At 45.4% G+C, this 26,566-nt stretch overlaps 1 protein-coding gene across 11 annotated transcripts in view; it reads right to left on the bottom strand.

The window, feature by feature from the left end:
• Window positions 1-6,768: 6,768 nt before the first annotated feature.
• ST3GAL5 (ST3 beta-galactoside alpha-2,3-sialyltransferase 5) overlaps window positions 6,769-26,566 on the bottom strand; it is a 52,811-nt gene continuing 33,013 nt past the window's right edge. For 3 of the 11 annotated variants that reach the window (XM_060655976.3, XM_060655977.3, XM_060655980.3), the window contains exons 4-8: window positions 24,955-25,059; window positions 20,343-20,686; window positions 16,163-16,349; window positions 14,278-14,436; window positions 6,769-9,828 (exon numbers count right to left, since the gene is read on the bottom strand). In XM_060655976.3, the coding sequence (XP_060511959.1) occupies window positions 9,580-9,828; window positions 14,278-14,436; window positions 16,163-16,349; window positions 20,343-20,686; window positions 24,955-25,059 (1,044 nt within the window). In that variant the 3' untranslated portion in view covers window positions 6,769-9,579. The other 8 variants (XM_060655984.3, XM_060655986.3, XM_060655985.3 and 5 more) reach the window with 8 other exon arrangements.

Genomic DNA, 26,566 nt, shown 5'->3' with positions numbered 1-26,566 from the left:
GTGGACATACTGGCCTGGGGCTCTGGAGGCTTGATAGGGAGGAGACCTGGGAATGGAATAAAAAGAGGTTGCATCAAAGCAGGTGGTTCGACCAAGGGAGTGGATGATCTCACAGGAAGAGATCACAGTGAGAAAGGGAGAGAGGATGGCGGGCAGAATCGTGGGAGGACGAAGGGGAGCCGGAGACGTGGTCAGAGACAGCACGAAGAGGGGAAGTGCCCGCAACTGACGGGGCATTCTAGCCAGCAGGCCTGAACACCTCAGAGCAATAGGTTCCACCCGTGGCCCAGCGCTGAGAGCTGTACGCACACCTCATCGACACTAGGTGGCGCTGTGGCCCACTCTAATGGCCACTCTTTTCTGGGTTGGCAGTTTTCTTTTCATTAAAGAGAAATTAATGTGCTGGGGCCCCGCTGATGTCCTGTTTAACAGATGAGAAGCCCAGAGAGGGACTGTGACTTGCCCCAAGGTATATATGGGTGTCGTAACAGAGGTAGGTTTACCTCCCTGCCTCCTGGTTCCTGTCTCAGGCTCTCTCCAGTCACACCCCAGAGAAGGATCTAGAAAAGTGGCTGGCAGAATCCTGGGTCAGAAGGCAACCCCGAGGGTCATGGGGTCTCCCAAGAGGCCCAGACCTCCAGCACCCCCCACTTTTCAGTCTTGCCAACAGTGAAGTCACCTCCCTTGGTTTTCCCAACCTGTTTCCAGTCCTCTGTCCCCCACAGCCCCCCCCCCCCCCCTTTCCACCTGCAGCCACAATGACGTTTTTCAGTATGAGTTGGATCAGGTCACCCCCGTTAATGCATCTGGTGGCTCCAAAATGCTCTTTACCCAGACGTTCATCTTAGCCTGGCCTCTACAAGCTGCACCCTGAGCCTATACTTGCCTTTTGGGTTTGTTCTGATCAAGTTTCGTGCTAGGCACCTCCACACCTTGACCAATCTGTTCCTCACTTCCCTGACATCCTCTCATCTGCTCCGTGGTGCACTTGCCCTTTGCTTTAATACGTGCCTCTGTCATATTTACTTCTTTCACATCTTTTCTTCTCTAGACTGAACTCCCGAGCTGTAGGACAGGGTCCATTTTGTTTGCAGCCTGTCCCATCAGGGTCCAGCTGTGGTTCTTAGAAGGCTACTGACACTAAGGGGGCCATGCTGGCAGAGTAGGCGAGGAGCTGGTGCCAGGTGCCACGGGGCAGTATCTTTAGGACCCCCTGCTGGGTACTCAGCCCAGAGTGTCTGTCTGGCATCGTGGGCAGAGCGGCAGCTGTTTCGGTGTTTGAACAAATGGTGTTCAGAACACAATGTTTTGCGGGAATGGTTAACCGGAGCCGCTGAATTTAAGCATCCTGCACAAAGGCCATTCGGAGGTAGTTTCACTTCCATGTTCCAAGACCTGGTATATTTCAGTATGTGTGAAAGAAAGTAAAGCAATCATTGGATTCTATTTCAGTTGCGAGTTTTGGAAAATGTGGGGGTGTATCTGGAGCAGGTAGGTCTCAGCATGGCCTTTGTCCTGACCTGGTCAGAGCTCTCCCAGAGCTGGGGCCCATAGACCCTTGAGCCAGACAGTGACAGCAACATGGCAGGCCCCACAAAGCTGCCATGTACCCCACCATGCCTCACCTGTGGATACACCAACTTTGGCTGCCTGTTCATAGGATGAACACGTCAAAATATTTCCCTCTCCTTTCTCTCTTGTAACAAGTTTGCATCAGTGGGTGTTAACACAAGTTTTGTATTTCTCCAATGCATAGGCAGGACGGCTGCAGGGCTACTTAAATACAACTTTGTTACATAAAGGAGGTCAAGCATCTATTACAAAAAGACTTCAAAAAGGCTAAAGAATGAAAAATGATCTAAATAAGCTTGTCTTCTAATGCACATTTCAATTTTAAATAATACTTAAAATCTTATTCTGGGAGTATTCGAAATTAGACAATAAAAACTGGACGGTCCTTTGTTTCTGCAGAGTTATGGCATCTGACAAATAGAAACCAGGCGGTCGTCTTTGCCCCCTGGCCCTGGTCAGAATCTCTTTGACGATCAGCTCAATTTTCACTGTCTTCCTGAAAAGGGAAGATTCTTTCTAGTTGGAGGAAATTTAAATCATTTTTCAATTCAGGACATAAGTAGCGGGGAGGGATGGGCAGAGAGAAGGGAGAGAGGAAGAAAATCAGGGCTAGCTCTTTATGGAGAGCAGTCTGGGGAAGATTCTGGAGAGACTTTGATGTAGCTGCAGGTTGAGATGGAAGTGGTCAGAAGCCACCCTTTCTAAAAGTGACTCCAAACATCTTGGGATAAATACTTGAAGAAACACAAAACAGGTCTCTAGGAATAAGTATATAAAACAGTAAATGTGGTGATTATATTGTCCAAAGTAAAAATCAGGGCATGTGACCTGCTGACTAGATGGGAGAGTTGGAACTGAGACTTCCTACCAGACGAGGGGTGCCTGGTCAGTATGCATGAACCCTAAAGGAAATGCTTGTCTGTGAAGCCAGAGGTTGGGCTAGATGTTTCTTCTTCCCCTGTCAGTCTTCTGCGTGACTAGTGGTGGCCATGTGGGGAGAGTAGGTGAGGTTAGCAATTAGATGGGGATCTGTCCCTTATGACCTCTCCTCCACTTACCACCCCCCCACCCCGTACCAGGGTTTGCAGTGCACTCATGTTCTTCAAGTTAGGTCAAGTTTTCAGAGAAAAGTGACATAGGTGAACCACAGGCAAAAGATGGGGAGGGAAAGGCCACTGCTGTGATCAATTCCACTCAAACAAGACTCTTAGTTTAGGCTAGCATCTAATTTTGCTTGTTTGGGGTGTGTGTGTGTGTGTGTGTGTGTGTGTGTGTGTGTTTTGAATCTCATTCTTCATACTGAACATCACACTGGAAGACAAGCCACTCCAGAACAAAGCCTCAGTCAGAAGGCCTTTGGTCCACCATTATTTTAAAGATAGGGCTGAATAACTCAAAATGATCAGATCTTTAGTAATTATGTCTTTTAAAAGTCATCTTTATAGAGTAAATGATGTATAGCAAAAAAAAAAGGGGGGGGGCAAATATGTACCTGCACACATACATAGAGGTACGTTATTTTGTTTTCCAAATTCCATATAATAAACTCACTATGACTCCCTTGATTACAAAACATAGAACCTTTGACCCAGGAGCTTCCCTGTTATAGTCTGAAACAGCAACCTGTACAAACACACTTTGATACACTTCGGTAGGTCTTTTGTGTTCTGAGCACCCAATTTCAGTGTGTGTGTGTGTGTGTGTGTGTGTGTGTGTGTGTGTGTGTATGGCAGGGCATTCCCCACACCTCTAACAAGCAATGCCTGGACACGGGCAGGGTGTGTGAGAATTTAACGCAATTCTGACACTATCCACCCGACGCTAAAGATAGCATCCGATTCCACAGGTTGAAGGTTCAGTCCTATCAGCACCCTCCCCACTTCTGACGCCAATCCCAAGTTCAGATTGTTACCTGGCCTTCTGACTCACTGGCTACAACTTGGAGGTTCCAGTGAACCTCTCCAACTCCGGATGCAAGTCACCAGACCCTGGTTGTTATCCGTACTTCTGATGGACCAGCCAATAAATCAGAGGTTCCCAAGGGCCTCTCCTGAGGTTGACTGATTTGCTTAGAGTGCCTCAGAGAACTCAGAGAAACATTTTACTTACTAGCAGACCAGTTTATTATAAAAGGATATAACTCAGGAAGAGCCAGGCGGAAAAGATGCATAGGGCAGGGGATGGGGATGGGGCTTGGAGCTTCCATGCCCTCCCTCTCTGGGTGCACCACTCTCCCCAATCTCCATGTGTTTGCCAGCTCAGAAGCTCTCTGAACCCCATCCTTTTGGGGTTTTGTGGAGGCTTCATTACACAGGCATGATTAATTAAACCATTGGCCATTGGTGAATGACTCAATCTTCAGCCCCTCTACCCTCCCCAGAGGTCAGTGGGTGGGACTGAAATCACTTGGTTGGTTCCTCTGGTGACCCCATCCTCAGGTGCTTTCCAAAAGTCAAGTCATTAACATAACACAAAATATCTTCATTATTCTCAACACTTAGGAAATTCCAAGGTCTGGGGAACTCTGTGCCAGAAACAGAGGTGAAAATCAAATATATACTTCTTATCGTAAGTCACAATAACATAGTAGGTCTTTGAAACTTGGCTTTCCACAATGTATGGATATGGATATAGCTACTAACAAGTCCTATTCAGCTTCTGGCACATTCTTTTCAGATTCGATTAAATCGCTAAGACAATTACATATAGAAAAAGTGATTATGTCCATTTACTGCTTTAGTCCATTTAATAGCCACTAACCAGGCCTATTCAGCTTCTGGCACATTCTTTTCAGATTCGTTTAAATCACTAAGACAGTTACATATAGAAAAAGTGATTGTGTCCATTTACTGTATTCTATAACAGGCAAGGCCTTGTTATAGGTGCTATAGATGGAATAAAGTACAAAATTCTGTCACTAGAGAGTTTATCACTTAATTACAGATGTCCTCTCGAATTCTCATTGCTTTAGGGCTGATAGTTCGTTTCTTTCCACCCCAAATGAGCCAGCCTGATAGGATATCTTGATATGTTATAGAGAAGAGTCCATTCAAAACCACTTTTCCATCTGACTACTGTCCTTAATCACCCTCAGCGGGCCCTCACTGTGCCCGCTCTGTCCCCAGTCATCTGTACATTCATGTTACTGCCTGGTAATTTAGCGTGGTCTTTCATATCAAGGACCCAACCAACATTTTAAATGAACTCATTTCAAATATCAGTTTTTTTTGGAGCCGATTTTCTTCGATTAAGTCAAAAAACATTAAGTCAGGTAACAGGAGAGTGAAAATATATCGCTTTTAGAAGTTACAAATTTCTGGTGATAATCTGTCATTAGCATTGCTGCTATGAGCTGAATAGTAAATATTCGGTTTCTTTAATGTTTGCATTTTTTAAATAATTTTTTACATTTTTATTTATTTATTTTTAGAGAGCCAGAGCGTGAGGGGCAGAGAGAGAGAGAGAGAGAGAGAGAGAGAGAGAATATCCCAACCAGGCTCTATAGGGTCAGCACAGAGCCTGACGTGGGGGCTCATACTCACGAACCGTGAGATCATGAGCTGAGCTGAAATCAAGAGTCAGATGCTTAACCGACTGAGCCACCCAGGTGCCCCAACGTTCACATTTTCTGAAAATTCACTTCAATACGTCTCCAGCTACACAAAGGCAGTAGCGGCTACACCTGCTACATCTTGGGTGGCAGCTGGACACCAGCTCAGAACCTGACACATCACTTCTTCCCGAAGAAGGCAATTTATAAACTTGTCTCCCCTCCCACATGTTTTATTGACACAGTTCGCTGGAGGAATCTGCTTTTAAAAAGTTGGAGCTAAATTTCATAGCATGTTATTTACTTGTGTTCTACCATAGCCCAAAGATGGATGTTTTCTTTCCCTGATAAATGGGTTGAAATTTAATACTGAGAATTAGTCATATCTAATCATTTCAATAGTGAAAGAAACTACCAAGACTGCAGTTTCCTTTTGTTGGGGGTGGGGAGGAGCATTAATTTCTACTCGATAAAATGTGGGTGTGTATATTTAATGAATAGTTCCCCTTCCCAATTTACTTCAGTCTTATATTGAGTGTTGGATGTAGGTAAATACAGACAAATGCCATGTTTTGAGAATACAAGTCCATGTTGTCTAAAGTGACTTGGGAAGTGGACAAAGACAGAATGAAGGCTGAGGTTGGGCCAGGGTGTCTTGACCCTCAGGGAAAAGGGCAGAGACAGATGGGTGTTCGGGTGTGCTCTGTGTCCTGAGATCTGCTTCCCTTTGTTCTTTGTGCTACAGTCTGAGAGCTGAGTGTGTGGTCATCTGGGCACGCCCTCGTGGAGGGTAAAGGTCTGGGGAGAGGGCACTGGTCCCATGGCAGCAAACACAGGGTCCTTTGTTCAAGAGAAGCATTTTGTTACCATGTGTGTGAATGGAAGGAAGGCCAGGTGTCACACAGTTCTTGCTGGCTATCCAAGCTTACTTAAAGCTCACTGCATTCTGTTTTTTTTTTAAATTTTTTAAATGTTTATTTATATTTGACAGAGAGACAGAGACAGAGAGAGCTTGAGTGGGGTGGAGGGGGTGGGCAGAGAGAGAGGGAGACACAGAATCCCAAAGCAGGCTCCAAGCTCTGAGCTGTCAACACAGAGCCCGACCCAGGGCTTGAACCCACGAGCAGTGAGATCCTGTCCTGAGCCGAAGTCGGATGCCCAATGGACTGAGCCACCCAGGCGCCCGCCCTCACTGCATTCCAAAGGGACTTGTGCTAATTCACAGGAACTAGTCCTTTCCTTCCTTCTCAATGAACTTGACTGAAGTGTCCCCAAGAAAAGGTACCCCACACTTGGGATACTGTAAACCTGCCAAGGAGGAGAATAAGTCACCATTTCTTAATCTTCCTACAACGCTGGACTGTAGCAAGGCCAAGTCAACAATTCCTTTGTTATCAAGTCCCAAAGCGCTGGGGTTGGAATACACCTAAAACAAAGTGGTCCTTGGTTTTAGAAATCTTTAATAACCTGAGGATATTAGGGTGTGGCCACTTTTTTTTTTTTTTTTACAGCTAAACCTCTGTCTGCCACACAAACCAGACTGACCATTGATGGCCAAGAAGTCATCACCGTTCAACGCAGTCAAGTAAAAAAAGCTGGTTTAACAACTTAACTAATGGGCCCAACAAAAAGTGACACACCCCAAATTTGTGAAAACAGACATTGCCAATGCCTTATTAATACATTCTTGGGAAATGAGAAAACCAGCGTGACACAAAAGGAGCAATGAAGGGAAAGGGACACCTAGAATACATGAAGTTGTCTAAAAGATCCCAATTGAGCTTTGCCTAAAAACATGAGACACGTCATTGGGAGATACTCATCCAGTCCCCAAGCATTTTCCTAAGGCCAGCTTAGGTTTCTGGAGACAATCTGCTCTTTGTAGGAGATGAAACACACACACACACACACACACACACACACACACACACACACACACCCCCATACAACTCACTGAAATTTTCTGTGGCCCAAAGTTCCAGTAAGATGTATGTTAAAATACAGAACATGTAGAAGTCACTATCAGTTGCCTCAAAAGCCAGGACTACAGCCATGTAAGAGGGATGTGGGTGCACATACATGGTGAAGCCCGTTATTGGAGATCCACCTTCCAACATCTTGAAGTGCCCAGAAGTGTAAAGAGCAAGTGTGCGTGGGGTTGCATAAGGGAGGAGTAACTCCAAAGCCAAGAAGCAACTTCTAGCGAATAACGAAATGCCAAAGTGCTAAAAGTTCTTGAAGATGGCCTCTGATCAACTCCAATTGGCTGATGGACTCCATAAAAGGTCTTTGAAAAAATTATGCCTTTTTATTCACTCAGGGCACTTACTCCCTGCCAGTAATTAAAATGCAGGAGGCACAGGTAAAGCAATGTAAGGATACAAAAAAGGACATCCAGGGGAGGGGTGGGGAGGGGGCCAGGCCTGACAGTGGTCGAACGCTGGCCAAGTGCTGGGTGTGGAACTACACACCTCCCAGCAGCCTTGCAGGGCCGTGGGACACGAATCCACAGGGGCCCGTGCGCAAGTGCTCACAACACTGGGAAAGGTGTCTAAGGAGGTTCCAAACTCTGGCTTTTGTTAAATTGTTAAAAAAAAAAAAAAATTCAGGCTTCAAGTAGCCCTTGGAGGATGAGGGGCTGGAGATGGGTGGTATAGGCCTGGCCTTACCTGGGTCACACAGGACAGCCGTGGGCCATCTTCCCGAGTCTCAATTCTCAAAGCTAAGTCATTTGGCTGGTGAAAATTTCAAAGCAGTTCCTCTTAAACAGTATTTGATAAAATAGAAAGCAAAACCCATAGAAAATTTCCAGTCTCCCACCCAGAGAGTTACTATTTTGCTATGTTGGCGGCTCCAAGCTTGACCCCAGGGCCCTGGAAATCCAAGGGTGCCTGTCTGTTAGGACTGGCCCCTCCCCCTGCGCGCGGTCGGGACGTGGCAGATGCAAAGATACAGAGGGGCTGGGCGTCACAACTGCGGCCGGGCTGCGGGAGCACAAGGAGAAATGAGAACCCATATGTGGCAGGGAGGGAGCACACTAGATGCAGATCTTCTGATGACAAGGACAGGACCAATTAACAGACAGAAGCTGGAATGAGCCTGTTCTCTGGGAGGAAGCCACCGCCCCTCGCCACTCAACATCTCTCCAGCAGTCCCTGTGCTGTCTGGAATGCAGTCCCTCTGTCACTCACTGCTGGCATCCCACACTGAGGTCCCCACCTGGCAGCCACCAAGGACATTTCAGGCAGATTACAGACATTTTTTTTTTTTTGAGACTCAAATTAAGTAGACTGTGGGAGCTCCCCAAAAGCTTCTTTTTAAATTCTTTTTTAAAATTTTTAGCACACTACCTGGAACACACTGCCAGGTAGGCATGACAAAAATTATTTTTAAGTTGATTTTTTCTTTGAGACAGAGAGTGGGAGTGTGAGCAGGGGAGGGCCGGCGGGGGGCGGGGGGGGAGAGAATCCCAAGTGGGGCTTGATCTCACGAACCTGTGGGCATCAAGAGTCGGACACTTAACTGAGCCGTGCAGGCGCCGCCCCCCCCCCCCCAATTTTTTTTAAATAGGCAATTTATTTTAGTGTTTCAGAAGACATGATTATTCTTGGAAAGGGTTTATTCTTCTATAACTCTGGATAACAAAGATTATACCCTAATTTTGATAAGCCACCTCAGGCAGACAGTGGAACACCTCAGGTTAACGCTGAAGTGCTTGGGAAGGGCAGTAAAAAAAAAAACTCAACAAATTCAAGAGTTGTCATCATTTCAGGGAAGACGGTGGCTTCTGTAGCCTAAGGTGGCTTCAGAGAATGCAGGAGACCTGGAAAATGTCTTCTGTGTCCCTCCCCGACCACGGACGTTGTTTCCCCTGGTTGTTTCCTGCAAGTCTTCTGACAGAAGGCAGACCCGACAACAGAAAGGGACCGTGAACTTCTCCAACTGGCCCAGGCCTCACGCAGCAGCATGGCCAAACCAGGACTAGTGGTTTAGCTACTGAGCACATCATCCTGGAAGTGCCCCCGACATCTGTCCTACCAAACGGTAACAAAGAACCAGAATCAGGCATTCAGGACTCTCATCAAAGGAGTGACCTCCATTCTCCTTCCACTTAATTACCTGGTATTCTGTGTGCAGTAGACATGGACAGAGTTTTTACAAATTAAATAACGTTCTTAAAATTCAATAAAACATCATTACATACAAGTCTCTTTGAAAAGTCTTTCCCATTCAATTCTCAAAATTAACTTACAAAAGTTTGTGCAAAAACACTGACCTCAAATAAATAGGTGGGGGGGGGGCAAAGTGGGAAGAGCTAAACTTTTTTTTTTTTTTAAATTAAAAGTTAAAAACACCAGCTGCACTTCAAAGTATTTGCAGGATGAAATGGATCAAGAAGGCTAGGAAAAACAGCCTTCAGAGTCAGAGCTGCATTTTCAAGTGAGGTTTCTCTGTGTTCAGAATTCACAATGGATGCCTCCACTGAGGTCCTTCACCACGCCCTCTTTGACCAGCTTTAGGAGGAACCTGGTCTCTGTTGTCACATTATGCATGGTCTGAAAGTTCATGGCAGCCATGCAGAGATTGTCAAAGTAGTGCAAAGGTGTTTTGGGTTGATTGAGGTCATATCCGAAGCCTGCCAAACTGACTTCATCACACAGATGTGTGGCTAAGACAACAGCAATTACACCCATGGTGGGGACGTTCTGAAAAAAAAGGAAAAGACAAAACAAGGCTTAGGAGCACAATTCATTGATTTCCAAGGGGTATCCATGCTCTGCAGAGTAACACAGGCTGCTCTGGGGGCCACAAGTTTAGACATGACATGGTTTTACAGATCCCAGAATCCTGAAGTCGGACTTCCTGCCCAAGTCAGGGATTTACACTCTAAAACATGGTCTGTGATGTGGACACTTTTCACACACCACCAAGAGGTGGCTTGGCAGTTACTGTACCAAGCTAAACAGTGTTCCTTCTAAGCCTTCTTCCTACTGGTCCTACATGTACTGACCGGAACTGCAAAAACAAGTTCATTTCTTTTCTTACACGACACGCATCTAGAAGGTCTAGGTATCTAGAAGGTCTGTCCGTTCTGGAATCAGTGGTCACAGGACCTTCCACAGTCTTTCTTGGGACCTGTTTCTGGAGTTGGGCCCTTCCCTGCGGGCTCCTGTGGACAGTCTCTGCCAGAGAACACAGCAGCCTCAGTTCTTGCCAGTGAAGACTGAGTTCACGGCTTATCTGAAGCTACCTCCCACCCAAGGCCAACACTCCTGGCAAATAAAACACTTCCAGGTCATTTTTCACATGTATAGCTGCTAAGCCAGGTTCTGCCCACCCTCGATTTGGGCAATTTTTAGGCCCCAGTTAAGGGTCTCCACATTTGTTCCTCCCAAAACATTATCCTATGGACTTTGGCCTAGTGCGCCAAATGTCTGAACCATTCTGGATTCTGACTGAATCGCCAGTCTGCCACCCTCCTGTCCACCATCTTTCCACTTGCAAATCGGGAATCGTGCTTTCTGTATCTCTGTCCCAGTTTTGGGTGAAGACAGTACACAGGGCAGAGAGAAATACAGAAAGCCTTAAGCTGTCTAAGCACCAGCCGAAGGCCACTGCTGACCTGCAAATGACATTCTGTTGTATGGTTTTTCATGTAAATAAATATACCTACTTTGTTCATCCTACTTGGGTCTGTGGCTTCCAGAAACAACTCTCCTTTTCCGTAAACTGGAACAACAGCGAACCCTTCAAAGTTCATAGTTTAATCAGGATTAAGGAGCTTCTACTAAGCTCATCATTTGTCAAAAGCCACCTCTTGCTCCTTGGTGTGTTGCATCTACGTCACTCATTAAAAAGAAACTCAACAGTCACTGAATTCAAGAGAAATTAACCCAAAGGAAGACTTTCTGCTGTTTAGCCATAAGACCCTACGGCAGTGTCCTGTCTTACCCTGTGGCCAGCGTGGCACCTAGCAGGTCGGGAAAACTCAATCAGGGTTTACAGAAGGAGTGTATGAAGTCAACTGCTCATAGGGGCAAGTATATGGAGAGAAACTCAGAAACTATCAAAAACCACTCAGAGGGGTAGAGCGTTTGACTGCAAAAACCACTCAGAGCATGTTACCTACAGAACATATCCCCTAAGATCATACCTCTTAATCCAGCAGACTTCCCTGTCTGCTGGAAGGGCCTATGCGTGAGGAAGTTCCTGACAATGCAGTTTGTTGTCCATTTTCAAGCTTTTCCCTATGTATCTCTGTACACACATTGTTATTTTTATTTTTTAAAGTTTTTATTTATTTATTTTGAGAGTGAGAGTGCATGCATGATCGAGCAGAGGGACAGAGAGAGAGAGGGAGAGAGAGAATCCTAAGCAAGCTCCATGCTGCCAGTGCAGAACCCCATGCAGGGCTCAATCCCACAAACCATGAGATCATGACCTGAGCCAAAATCAAGAGTCAGATGCTCAACTGACAGAGCCAGCCACGTAACCCTCTAATTTTCTTATAATAAAATTTTTTAGAGTAAAATTGCTGGGTCAAGACTATTCACATTTAAAGCTGATATCTACTGCCAAAATACCATCCAGAAAAAGTACCAACTTATAATTCTATCTGTATTCCTGCCAAACAAGGACATTATCAAGCTTTTAAATCTTTGCTAAGAAAATAGGAAAAAAAATGTCATTGTGGCTCTAATGTACTTTTATTTGATTACTGGTGAAATTGAACATTTTATCATGTACTCCTTGGCAGTATAAATTTCTTCCTTTGTGAAATGTCTGTTCATATCTTTCCCTCATTTTTTAAATTGGCCCATCTTTTCTTTTTGCTGTAATAAGATCATTCTGTACTTTGAGAGTATTTACTATCATACATATGATAAAATTTCCCCCACTTATTCTATGTTCTAACTTTGTTTCTGATACCATTTGCTGTTCAGTAATTTCATATTTTATTGGAAGTAAATCTGCTCATTTTTGAAAGGTTACTTCTTCAATAAAAATCTACACAAACCACAAATGAGCATTTGCCTATGTCTAAAAAATATGATGGAATTTAATAAAGAAACAGGGCAGTTGAGAAGATAGAGAAATCGAAAGGTATTGAAAGATACTTGAATATATTTATAGTAAAACCTCTTCATAACTTAAGAATCTCGCCAAAGTCTATGTAAGTCTTTTTTTTTTTTTTTTTAACTGCTTTGTTAAAATTGATGCTAACAGGGGCACCTGGGTGGCTCAGTCGGTTGAGCATCTGACTTCAGCTCAGGTCATGATCTCTCGGTCTGTGAGTTTGAGCCCCACATCAGGCTCTGTGCTGACAGCTCAGAGCCTGGAGCCTGCTTCGGATTCTGTGTCTCCCTCTCTCTCTGCCCCTCCCCCACTCATGTTCTGTCTCTGTCAAAAAATAAATAAACGTTAAAAAAATTTAAAAAAAATTGATGCTAACAGGCTAAAAGTTTTAAGTCCACGTTCTGGGGGAACGAATGTGCTCCCAGGTGGGCAAGAGCAGCTAAAGCAACCTATTCTATAGTGAACCGGATCATGGACCCTGATAGCTGCTGCCAGGGGGCAGGGCCACTATCCTCTGCGAGGGAAAAAGGAACCATTTTCTGACCAGAAAGACTGGTCCTGGCCATGCTCCTGCAGTGGGCAGAAACTACGTGGCCCTCCCCAGGGATGGGAGAGCAGGAAAGCACCCGAGAGGGCAGACGCCTGAGAAAAATGGCAGCCTGCCAAGGGAAGAGCTTCAGCTGTGTTCATGGCTCAAGCCTGGGGCTGGAGCCAGAGTTGGGGTTAGCGGTTACCGATCACAGTAAAGAACTGGGTTTTTGTTTGAAGGAGCCTATTTAGGTATTTGTTTTTCCTATGAAACACAGAATTCTTCCTTTAGAGTTTACATAGGTGTTTTAAAGAACATTTTTAATTAGAATTTGATTCATAGGGCAAACAGAAGAGTCTGCTCATCTGCCTATTGGTTGACCACATCTAAGAGCCTAGCTCAATGTTTGCAAACTGTGACCCTGACCAGCCCCAGGTATCTCCTGGGCAATATCTCAGGCTCTCAGTGTGAGCAGCAGCACTGGCCCCCATTTCCAAATTCCTTGCTTTCCTTCATATGGGGAGATTTTGCTTGGAAGTTTGTTTAAGGAAGGGGTGCCTGGGTGGCTCAGTCGGATGAGTGTCTGACTCTTGATTTTTGGCTCCGGTCATGGTCCCAGGGTCGTGGGATCAAGCCCTGATTCAGGCTCTGTGCTGAATGTGGAGCCTGCTTGAGATTCTCTCTCTCTCTCTCTCTCTCTCTCTCTCTCTCTCTCTCTCTCTCTCTGCCCCTCTCCCCTACTTGCACTCTTTCTCACTCTCAAAAAAACAATTTTAATTTTTTAAAATTAAAAAAAAATTTTTTTTTTAAATTAAAACGATTTTTAAAGCTGTGATTTCCAGCTTTTAAAAAAGTGTTTTAAAGACACAGGCTTAGCTATTCGGATCATAAAGAAATAGGTGATAAAGCCATTGCCACCTCCCTGGTGGCAGCACAGGCTAAATGCGGGTAAAGAATCCCTACTGCAGTGAACAGCCAATATAGTGCAAAGGTTCTCAAATTGGGCTGCAAAATAATATCACCCAGGGGGCTTTGACAGTCCCAATGTACAGACCACCACACAGAATAATTAAGCAGAAAGTGTGGGATGAGACCCACGCATCAACTGAAAAGCACTGCTCTGGGGGGCGAACTTTATTTACCATCACCTGTAAAGTGAAGATAAATGTCAATTTTCGCTTAAGCAGCGCACAGAGTTAAAAATGTAAAGAACTTTTCAGACCACCAAAGTGTCTTTCAGTGTCCTCCAGCAGTTAGTTATATGGGGTCACCGACTAGGAATACCTTAAATAACATCTCAGGGACCTAAGTGTTAACGTGTTGACTGTACTGAAGACAGGAGTCACCAGGGGAAAGGCCAGGTAAACAATGAGGAGCCCTGAAGTCAAGATGCAGAATAGTAAACACACACGGAGCATCTATCTGCTCAGTGACTACATTTCTACACTGGATGACTCTTCTGGGTATACAGCTGAGCCCAAGTGAAAGTTGTACAGCTGTCTCCCTTCCAACACAGAGAAGAACAGTTAACTTTCAGTTGCAACAATACCTTATCTCGGCCCCAGAACCTTGACTGGGGCTCTGAGTACTGAAGGATGTCAAAGGCAGTCTCTTTGATAATAACTGGATTCAAAATCCTGAAATGTTTTGGCTGTAGTGGGATTTTTTCCGCCACCTGCTTCCAAAAGAAGAGTCGCACCCAAAATGGCTAAGGAAAGAAGGCAGGCAATCATTAGGGGTATTTAATAAGGTTATCCCACCAGCAGCAGGTGAGAACACACCCCTGCTAATCAGCCCAGAGTTATGGCGTGACCCCATGTGGGCTTGTCTGCTGCATTTGACAGCAAAGTCACCGAGATCTATGCAAATCCAAGAACTCAACTCAAAGTAGCCACCCCGAAGGACCCGATTTACGAACGTGGTGTTGGACAAGAGGACGAAGGGCAGCGTCGGCTCTGGTTTCCATGGGGAGGAAATTCCCCAGGGAATGACCTGAGATGGTAAGCCTTTTTAGGATTGAAAGGCATCGTTTGTCCCTGGGGAGACCAGGTGAACAGATCCTATTTAAGGGTATTAAGTGTACGAGTGACCCACTCCGACCAGGCCCTCACCCTGCGTCCTCTCCATGGCTTTGCTCTATCTGTCTAGTCCTGTGAAGTCTTCTGGAAACTGAAAGTTATTTCATAGGTGCTTCATCTTCCAACTAGGTCGACTTCTACACAACAGAAAGTCCACATCATAACCTATGCAAAATCAGGCTTTGCAGATACAAATTCTCCATCACATGGAGCTTATGTGAAAAGTGTAATATATCCTATTAATTTTGCAGACGGCTAGTTTGTGTGTATATAGATAGTTGGCTCCTGGAATCTATTTCAGCATCATGGGTAGGACCATAAAGTAATGTGATCAATTATTACAACAAACAAAAGGGCATATGACCAAGTGAGGGCCATTTCCTCAATATCTGCCCCTTTGGAATTCTGTGAATTTCCTCCAACAAGGGGACCACCTATCAGAGCATTTTTAGAGAATCTCTTTGGGAATATTCCTCAAACGTTTTGTATATATTCTTTTGAAAATCCTCCACAGTGGTTTATACTCATCCAAGTAAGTCTAATTTCTCGATTAGCCAAAAGGCATGTAAACTTAAGTCTGGTGAGTAAGGTAGGTGATCACTAGTAACAATTTTGGTTCAAAACTTGATTTTCCCATTTAAGTAATGATCACAGTTTCGACATGTGACGTAACCTTAAATTCTGAAAGTAATTCTCAACAAGTAATTCTCAACAAGAAGCTGCGCTTCTACAAAGGGAGTAGTTATTTTAGAGACACCACAAAAGTACAGTTGATCCTTGAATGATGTGGGGGTTAGGGCACCACCACCCTATCCCCGCATAGTTGAAATCCACATATAACTTTTTTTTTTAAGTAGGCTCCATGCCCAGCATGGAGCCCAATGGGGGCCTTGAACTCACAACCCTGAGATCAAGACCTGAGCTGAGATCAAGAGTCGGACGCTTAACCGACTGAGCCACCCAGGTGCCCCCACAGATAACTTTGGACTCTCCGAAAGCTTAACTGAGAGCTTACTGTTGACCAGAAGCTTTACTGATAATATAAACAGTCGATTAACACATCTTTTGTATGTTATATGTATTATATATTATATTATTACAGTAAAGTAAGCTAGAGAAAAGGAAATGTTATTAAGAAAATCTTAAGGAAGACAAAGTATATTTACAATACTATACTGTATTTACTGAAAACAATCTGTGCATAAGTGCACCCACGCGGTTCGAACCCACACTGTTCAGGGGTCAACTGTATGTATGCCACTGTGTTTGCTTAAAAAATAAAAGTCTGTAATTACACTTAGAGACCCCTCCACTTCTTATGAAAGAATACTAGATGGCTGAGTTTCTAGTGCTTACCAGGGTTTCATTTTTCACCATTGCTTGAAGCCAGTTGAAGTCAACACTCTTAAATAAAACAGCAACAAACAAGTCATGGGAATAATAGTCAAGGTCAGACAGTGGCGCACCCTCTGGGTAAGTCATCCTTATGGTAGTTTTATTACCAACATGCTCTGAATATCCCTCAACTGGTGCACTGTTTAACCTATTTAAATAAAAAGGAAAAGATAAATTGACAAAGCAAGCCATCAACCCTCTTATCATATCATACAAAGTCCCTGCACTGCGTCCCCAGCATTTTTAGGACTGGGAGTGGCTGTGGGTCCGGAGGAAGGCATCCCTCCCAGCAGCCTTGCGTCCCTGAGGGACACCCATACCTCAACTCTGAATGTCAAGCAATCCCATGTAGTCCTGCCATTTCAAGCTAATCCAACATATTATATTTTAGGCTTTCTCTGGGCACCAGTGATGTTGCCTTGAAGGCTTCCCACTGTGTTCAGATATGAGGGGTTCTTGCCAGGAATTCAAAAAGATAAGCAGAAAGGAAACCTAGAAACCAGGGCAAGGCAGACACAAACCACACTTAGACCGACAGGGTCAGGACCAAGGAGGGCAATAGGCCCAGGTGCATCCTTAAAGCAAGGATTTGCGATACTTACAACTGTCAGATCAACAAAGGCTCTTACCAGGCTCGTTGTTTGGGGGCAAATTGTAAGAATTCTTCTGAAAGCAAACTGACCCAGTTAAAGAGTTTCGTAATCTCAAAAAATGTCTGTCTGGTTCTTCCCCTGTATTATCACACCTGTATCCCAACTTCCTTCTCTATTCCACTGCCACTTCTTCTAGATCTGATACCTACCTCTGGATTATCATATTATTAGACACGATGACTAAATGCAAGGCATGCCCCTGAGGTGGTTATTTTTTCCCATTTCTTATTTTAAAATAAAGGACATTATCAGTGTGGCTGTGAAATCTGATAAGGATGTAGACAGCGTCTAAATTTTATCGATGTTAATTTCCTGATTCTCAACATTGTTCCGTGGTTCTGCAGTTCTATAATAGAATGAATGCCCTTGTTCTTGGGAAATGCACACTGACTTGTTTAGGGGTAAAGGGGCTTGATATTTGCAACTATCAAAGGGTTCGGAAGAGTAACGGGAGAGAGAGAGAGAGAGAGAGAGAGAGAGAGAGAGAGAGAGAGAGAGAATTATAAAGCAATGTGATAAAGCATTACAGGTTGGAGAATCTGGGGGGAAGGGTGAATGTGAGTTCTCTGTACTATTTCTGCAACTTTTCTGTTAAATTTGAAATTGTTTCAAACCGAAAAGTTAACCTGCAAAGGCTTCTTCACTGATATTCTCCCTCATCATCAGGCTAAGCAACCCTTTCTCTATCCCCAGCACTCAGTGGCCTCCCAATGCCCACACATGAAGTCCCTGTTCCCCAGTCTGGTGATGTGTGGGCCACCACTGGGCATTGGGCCACCTTCCAGCCCCTTTCCCACTCTCCCAGCCTCTCCCTCCTCCTGCCAGGGTGGGGGGCTCCACACCTAAGATCTCCCCACCTACCTCCTCCCTGAAGAGCCAAATCCCACTGCTCTGCAAGGCCAGCCCAGGGCCACCCTTCACTCCCGCCACACTTCTCCTCTGGCCCAGAGTGTGCACTGCCTGCAACTCCTGGCTTCTCTCTTTTTCTCTTCCTGTATCCCAGTCACGGACCAGTAGATGGGCATGGGGTCCCGTCTGCCTCCCCAGTGCTGCCTGTGCACGCATCTTTCAGCTGATCACGCAGGACCAGGGATTAGGTTCTGGAAGCCTCATACCCTGCATGTGGACTGTTTGTGTCCGGCCCGGACCCTGGGCCCTGCAGTGCCTCAAGGTGCTCATCTATGATGCCCACAGTGATGGCTCCACTGAGGAACAAGAACATCTAAAGCAGACAAGGTAGTGTCTGGCACACAGAAACATTCAATGAAAGGCAGGGGCTATATCCTTCTTCACCCCAACATTTATAACCCTGGAGGCCCCACTCCTACCCCCCCACCTCGCATCATTCCTGCTCTCTGGCCGCTGGGGCCCATGGCACCTCTTCTGCCTTAAAACTATGTTCTTGAGGGGCGCCTGGGTGGCCCAGTTGGTTAAGCGTCCGACTTCAGCTTAGGTCATGATCTCGCGGTTCATGAGTTCAAGCCCCGCGACAGGCATCTGTGCTGATGGCTCAGAGCCTGGAGCCTGTTTCAGATTCTGTGTCTCCCTCTCTCTCTGACCCTCCCCGGTTCATACTCTGTCTCTCTCTGTCTCAAAAATAAATAAACCTTAAAAAAAAAACAAAAACAAACTATGTTCTTGGGGCTCCTGGGTGGCTCAGTCAGTTAAGCGTCCAACTTCAGCTCAGGTCATAATCTCACGGCTCATGAGTTCAAGTCCGTGTCCAGCTCTGTGCTGACAGCTCAGAGCCTGGAGCCTGCTTCGGATTCTGTGTCTTCCTCTCTCTATGCCCCTCCCCTGCTTGTGCTCAGTCTCTCAAAAATAAATAAAACATTAAGAAAAAAAAAATCTAGATTCTTAACTATTTCTTCTATCTTGGCTCTTACAAAAGTCTGATTCATTCCCACAAACACTTTACACCCCCTGTCCTCTCCTCCAGAGCCCCCGTCTATCCTACAAATTCTCCAAACAGAGCTGGTAACATCCATTGAGCCTTTACCCCAAGCCCGACACTAAATGCTTTACCCTAAGTTCTAAGTGCTTTACATCTGTGAACTCATTTTGTCTTTATGTAAGCCTATGAGGTACATACTATTATTTCCTCCATCTATAGATGAGGAAACAGAGGCACAGGACAGTTAGGAAACTTGCCTGAGATCACAGCTACTGGGGACAAAGGCATTATGTGAACATATCACTTTTAGACTCAGAATATCTGAAATGGATCTTGTTATACTCCCTCACTAACCAGAGATTTTTTCCTCCAACTACTCCGCTTCTGACAGCAGTTCTGCTAACACCTGAGACCCCAGACTAGAAATCCTGGCATCCCTTACCATTAACTGTCAAGCTGTCAGGAAGTCCCCCAATTTACTTTCTCAATATATCTCCCGGATTTGACCCTTCAGTCTCCATTTCCACTTTTTCTGCCTCACACCAGGCCCGCACACCGCGTGCACGGACTACAAACTCGACACCCAGTCCCCAGCCCTCGCCTGCCCTGCCTTTGGTCAAATCCACACGCTCCTGCTGAGCAAATCTGATGAAGGCCCAGCATGCATCGTGCTCCTGGTTCTACACATCCTTCAGATGGGGAGAATTTATCAAAATGTATCAAGAGCCTTAAAAATATTCGAGTATCTTTAAGCCAACAATTCTGAGAATTCTTGGAAAGGAAATAATCAGAGATAAAGACTTAAGTATGAGAATGTGCAAGGCATTTTCACAATAACAAAGAAACTGAAAAATTCTACATGTCCACAACAGAACAGCTAAATAACTTCTGATACTCTCATTTAGAGGAACGGTAAGTACTTGGAAGAGTTAATTTTCTAAGAAATATTTAATGACCTCAGAAACTGTTCATAATATTAGATTAAAAAAGCAAAATACTTTATAAGAATATAAATGCACTCATTAGTATGTGTATAGAACAAAAGTGGAAAAAACACAGCAAATTAATAGTGGTTGGTTATTTGTGCTATGAGTGGTTATTTTCTTTCTTACATTTTCCTGTATTTTTTTTTTTAATCTTCAAGAATGAGCACATTTTACTTTTACAATCAGGAAAACAATTTTCAGCTGGCTAAACCAGAGAGAATCTAGGATGAACGGAGTTCAGACTGTGTGCTCCCCACGATCCCTCCAGCACTGCTCGTGGGGTGCACCTACACCGAGCCCTGCTCCCCGAAGCCAGGCATCTCACTAGCTCACCCCCCAACACCACATCCACTTCCTGGCTCTGCCTCACCCAGGCTTCCTCCTGAATCTACCCAGTCTTCCAAACCTCACCTCCTCTGTAAAGGTTCTGCCATATTAGGGTCGATACGGCGCAGTTTGGGGGCATCCAATCATTTCACGTTTGTGTCTCAACTCCTCAAGCAGTAAATCCCCTGCAGGCAGGGGCCTGCAGCACTTCCTGCACCCCTCACTGTCGCTGGCACTACACCAACAGCAGTGAACTGAACTTTAGAGGTGAACCCATGTACCTTATCACAACATCAAACTGGTTCAGGGCATGGCCCAGTGCTAGTCCGTGCAGTATCCCGCCGCTTCCGATAACCACACAACGCCTACAGCTCTTTGCTTTTAAGTGTTCAGGCATGTCGTGCTCAGGCAATATCTCCAAGAGGCTCTGGACTTGGCTGGAGAACCTCCGGAATCCAAAAGGAGGATCGTACTTGTACTCGGCTTCATTCACTTTGGGGGCCTCCTTCACGAAAGGTGGTAAGTCCATGCTGTACCTGTGCTCAAACAACTGCGCCATGGACTTCTTCGCAAACTTTGGTCGGCATTCCTTTTGCAAGACTTGCTGAGCATATTTCTGAGCTCTCTGGAATGAAATCACACCAGGCTGAGTTTAAAAAAATAACCTCTCAGGCATCAGAAATACCCTCTTACAGATGACACTGTGTCCTGGGATGTCTGATAAAGCTCCCTGTAGATTACTGTCTTTCAGCACAAAACATCTCCCTTTTAGAGTTAATTTGTGGTCAGAAACTTAAAGAAAAAAACCTGAGAGAATCACATAACAAGGAGATAAACTCAACAATATCTACTTCATTATACAAGGAAAGCATGTCCTCATACCCCCACCTCCTATCTCTAGCCTGCCCTTGTTCCTAAAATAAATGTGGGGTGAAATACATACTCTGATGTATTTCATGTTTTATAAAAGCCCGACACAGGCTACAACATGGATGAACCTTGAGAACATTATACAAAGTGAAATAAGCCAGTCACAAAAGGACAAATACTGTTTGATTCCACTTCCATAAGATCTCTATAGTACTAAAATTCATAGAAACAGGAAGTAGAACGCTGGTTATTGGAGGCTGAGAGAGGGGCAGGTGGGAAGCTATTGTTTAATGGGTACAGAGTTTAGGTTTTGCAAGATGTAAAAGTTCTAGAAATCTGTTTCATAGCAGTGTGAATATAACATATCACACTTAACAGCACCATATTGCACATTTAAAAATGGCTGAGATGGTAAATTTTATGTGATTTTTACCACATTTTTAAAAAATCTCATGTATTTTAGGTTCCTGTCTAGCGGGATGAGAAACAGGCTTATTTACCTACCAGTTGGGGCAATGAGCTTCATACAGTCTGAAATGCAAGTTATTCTACATGTAACCAGGGAATAATGTCACGTCAACATAGAAGTAGCTGGCCTTGGTTTTGTATACAATTTTCCTTGCACATTAATGCTTTGCCTCAATAAGGAACGACTGTTGGGGCACCTGGGTGGCTCAGTTGGTTGAGCGTCCGACTTCGGCTCAGGTCATGATCTCGCGGTTTGTGAGTTAGAGCCTGGCGTCGGGCTCTGTGCTGACAGGTCAGAGCCTGGAGCCTGCTTCGGATTCTGTGTCCCCCTCTCTGTCTGCCCCTCCCCTACTCATGCTCTGTCTCTGTCTCAGAAATAAACATTAAAAAATTTTTTTAAAATAATGAACGACTGTTGAATGCCAAATACTCTAGCCCAGATGAATGCAGCAACCCACGGAAGGACATGGGACAAAGGGCCATTCGTCCCAGTCTTTCCTCTTGGCTCAGTCTGGCCAAATTCTGCCTCCAAACTGTTTGGCAGGAAGTTCTCCCTCATCGCTGTACTTTTTGTCCTTATCTCCACATTCAGCAGCCTTGGCTCTGCCTTACCCCTCCTCCCACCAAGCTATCTTCTTACTCACACGCACATACAAACGCCTATGTGCATGAATGTATGGTGTCCTAGATTTGCTGGGATATTTATTTTTAGGACTGAACATGTCTTTTGAACTGCGTCCATACTATTATGAGGATCATTGTTGTATATAATTTTATTTTTTAAACTTTTTAATGTTTATTTATTTTTGAGAGAGCGAGCGAGCGAGAGAGAGCATGAGAGGAGGAGGGGCAGAATCCGAATCAGGCTCCAGGCTCTGAGCTGTCAGCACAGAGCCCAACATGGGGCTCGAACTCAGAGAGTACAAGATCATGACCTGAGCCGAAGTCAGAGACCCAGCTGACTGAGCCACCCAGGCGCCCCTGTTGTATATAACTTTAAATGTTTGCCTCAACTATGTTCTTCCTCAGAGGCTTGTTATTTTTATTGTCTAATTTTTGTATAATAATTTTTTGTAGGAAAACTTCTATCTTACTATAGCAAAAGCCCCCACCCTCCCTTTTTAAATTACAGCTTCAAAAAGTTATTAGCATCTGGGAAGAGTACACTGTCTACATCTTGAGGATGCGGCCCTGTTTCTGAAAAGGTGAACTGACATTCTCTGAGCACAGATGCTGCTGCATACATTATGCCAGCCACTGCCTCGGCCTGTCGCTAGATCTCCGACACCTCACAAAATGGCCGTCAGTACCTTCACTGTGTGGGCTCAAGGAGGCATGGCCGGTAAGAGGGCTGGGCTGGTGTGCTAACCTGGTCCGATTACTTCCCAAATTCCTAAAACCACAGCCTCTGTCCACACAGAGCAGCACACAAACACCACCACTGAGAACAAGAGTTTAAAGACAAATTGGCACCTTCGTGAGGAATCGGCAGGAAAGCCAGGCAAGGACCAGTCGTGACCCCCAGTAGCACCGGAAGGAAGGCCTGCCAAGCCCATGTCACTGTGCACCCAGCAGGGACTTAACACCCCACCAGCAGGGGCAGGGCAAACAGAGAAGCCACACAGACCACACACATCTGACTCTAGACCCCAGGCCTGAGGGTTGTGAACAGCAAGTTTTAGAGGACAAAAGGCCAAAATGACATGTCAAGCATCTGGTTTTGCAGATCTCCTAGGATAGAAATGAACCTCTGAGAAGTGCCCAAAGAAACCCCGAGCAGACGAGTGATGGGCTCATGACTGGAAAGAGAAGTAGGTGATCAAGCCAGAAACCTGGGCTCGGCTCTCCTGAGCTGCCAAATTTTCTCTTTAAAAGTTTCATTTGGAAGGAGTGAAACTTCGTTCCATTTCCATTCTGGCAAAGAGCTCCACTTGAGGCTTCAGACTTAATTGTCTAGACTGCGGGCAGAGGACAAGGCCTAGTCATCACCTTGTGACGGGGACTGCGCCTGCCCTCACTCACCGCGGGTGCGATTACATCCGTCCCGGGTGAGCACATGCTCTGAACGCCACCAGAAATGTCTACAGCGACAGCAGTTCCTCTGCTCCTTTCGTTTCACCTCATTTAGAGGTGTGGACAGGCCCCGAGAAAGCCCCTGGGACCATTTCTTCTAACCAGAAGTTGTTCCAGCCTCTCCCCCACCTCCTCCACAGCTCGAATGAGAAAAGCCCGGGGAGGAGAACCTCGCCTCCCAGAGCTGTGATGAAAGAAGGGGCTGTGACCCTCCCCTGCCCTGCTGCAGAAAGCTCCAGAGCTGGAAGCCAGAGCACGCAAGGACAGACGGACACAGAGGGGTCTGGCTGGCATTCATCCACTGGGAAGGATCACTGGGAGGACCACTGGGAAGCAGAGAACTGGCGACTGTTGAAAATATACAGAAACTCCCGCTTCTCTCAAATCAAGGTGTGGAAATGAGGGCTTCGGTGTTTTAACCGTCTTCCAGGCTGAGCTTGCCGGCTGCCCACAGCTAAGAATAAACAGACATCTGGTAGTTCCGACTGTCAGGGAGGTGGCGACTTGCCATGGAAAACCACAATGTGAAAATTCACTGAAGGGTATTTAAAAAATCAAAGTGATTTTCCTCGGCAGTCTCTGCTTTCATTTCTACTGCAGAATTTTTAGGATAATGGTCCTCCAAATAGAAGTAAATGGCATAATTCTTAGTAAAAGGCAATGTTCTCTTTTAGTCCTTTACGTCGAGGACAGGGCACGGCACTGAGGTTGGAGGAGGGTTTCGGGGCTAGAGCTCACCAAACCTGGGTAGGAGCCCAATGCAGCCACAGACCACGTGAGCTGAGGGCATGGGCTACCTTATGACGCTTTCAATGCCAGATGTGTACCAGGCTGGTGCTGGCCTCTTCCTCCCAGGGGCTGCTCTGACGCCCACAGCATTACGCACTCTGCCTGAAACATGTGAGAACAGCCGTAGGAGAACCGTGAGCAAAGCTACTGCCACATGTAACTCACACTGAAGTCAACCATCTGTAACTCCTACCCAGCTAAAAAAGTAGGGCAAAATCTGAATAACTGAGTCACAGAAAGAGTACCACAGTAAAAACTCAGACAGTCAGTGGCAGCCTGGGACTGGTGGCTGAGGGTGGGGACAGACTACAACAGGTGAGGTAACTTACCCGTTGGGTGATGGAAGGAATGTTCTAAAATTGGACTGGTGTGATGGTGGTGTAACTGTGTAAGTGCACAGACACTACAAAATTGCATGCTTGAAAGGAGTAAATTTTATGGTGTGTGTATTTTGGCACAGTAAACCATTAAGAAAAACCAATCAGAAGATCTGGATGCTGGACCCGGTTCTAGATCTGTCAACCAGCAGTGTAACCTTGACTAAAGATCTAACCCTCGGTCAAGGCTTCAGTTTCCTCATCTCTGATATCCGAGGATGATCTGGGGCAAGGAGGCAGCGCTAAGAGGGGAAAAGAATCGGTCTAGAGGTGCAGACACCTGGACTAATACCTCGGCCCAGGTTATACTGCTTACCTTAGCTATGTGAGCGCAGGTCTGCAGAGTCAGAGAGAAGCACATTTGGCCATAATGAACTACACAGCACAAAATGCAGTCCTCAGGGTGATATGTGGTTTTTAGCTGAGAAGAGAGAGGGCCAAGTTCAAACTGCTGCTACCACGCAGCCCAAACCTGATTGTGACCTGACATGAATGTGCCCTTGTCTCTCCTTAAACATTTTTAAGTGCAATTTCACATCTGAAATGCACTTTCAAGGTGTCCGGGTCCCCACAGAGACCACTGTGAATCTTTTTAAAGAAACTGTACGTTAAGGGGCGTCCTTAAATAGAAAGGACAAAAGCCACGGGCACACTTCTGCAGCTGTGTTAATACAGGCCAGGCCCAGCACAACTAGGCAATGCTCAGAGTCCAACAGGGTCAGCAGGGTCCCACTAACGTTGCTAGCTGCTGAATATCATCAACAGAGCTAACAGGGCCTCATGGCTTTGAGACCACCTTCTGCTAACATACATCTACAACAATTCAAATTTGCCCCAGTGCTCTTGGTGGTAAGGACCAATGTCCAGCAACAGTCTGGAGACAGGGTTCTCTTTGCAGAGAGCTCATACTGCACACCGCCTCACAGCCATTGAGAACACCAGGACCACACCGGCCAGCTTCCCTGGCCATTTCCTGCATTCCGGGGACTTGAGAAAGGATTTCTGGTTTTGCCTTAATGAAACGTGACCAGCTATCAAATTGGGGACCTGCTCAGTGTGGCATTCAAGGGCTTTCCCTCTTTGGTCCCGGCTCATTTTCAGTCTTCTCTCCTGCTATTCCCCACCCAAATCCTCACTGATCTCCAACTCTTGCTGTCTAATGTGGCAAGCTCTCAGAGGCATATGCAGAGGACAAGCTGTCAGGACCACTGTGAAAAGTGGGGCATTCTGACAGCGTTGACAATGTTAAAAAGCTATTAAAAAGTCTCAAGTAATGAAATAAAAAATATCCCTAATTCCACCATGGTTGTAGCAAGCTTTCACTTTCTACTTTATTAATTTCTGAATTGACCGAGATTTTCACAAACAAGTTTGACTTATAAAACCATCAGCTGATTCCCCCCTCTTTCGCCACAAACTGCAAGGGACTTTCTACTTTATTCATTTCTGTATTATTTGAATTTTTGGTGTTATTTTTATCATTGGAAAAAATAATGATCTTTTAGAATCTTTTAGAACTGGTTTGATGTGGTGGTCACTGTGGACTGCTACTGGGTCTCCATTTCCTGTTCCTTCTTCTTAGGGAGACGTAATTCTGTTCAGGCAGTTTTCACCCCTTCTCTAGGCAGGCAGTGGGGCTTGGGAAGCTGACCTCGCCCATTAGATACTCCCATCCCCTTTGCCAGGGATTGGTCAGGAATCCTCATTGGAGCCAATCAGGGCAGGGCACTGGCAGCCCTGAGAGGCTGTTATTGGTCCTGCAGTGAACTTAGATTTTAAAACTTGGCCCCATCAGCCTAAATGGAGAACTCATATTCCATGGTTTAGAGGGAAGGGGATGGCAAGATGGTTTTTGTTTGTTTGTTTGTTTGTTTTCTGTCTACTGTCTACTGGTGGATATGAGGAGGTATCTCACCTATTCCTTAAAG

Source organism: Panthera onca, chromosome A3 (genome assembly GCF_046562875.1).
Source record: "Panthera onca isolate mPanOnc1 chromosome A3, mPanOnc1 haplotype 2, whole genome shotgun sequence".
Lineage (NCBI taxonomy): Eukaryota > Metazoa > Chordata > Mammalia > Carnivora > Felidae > Panthera > Panthera onca.
The sequence above is the reverse complement of the archived record's forward strand: the minus strand, read 5'-3'. Positions and strand labels throughout refer to the sequence as shown.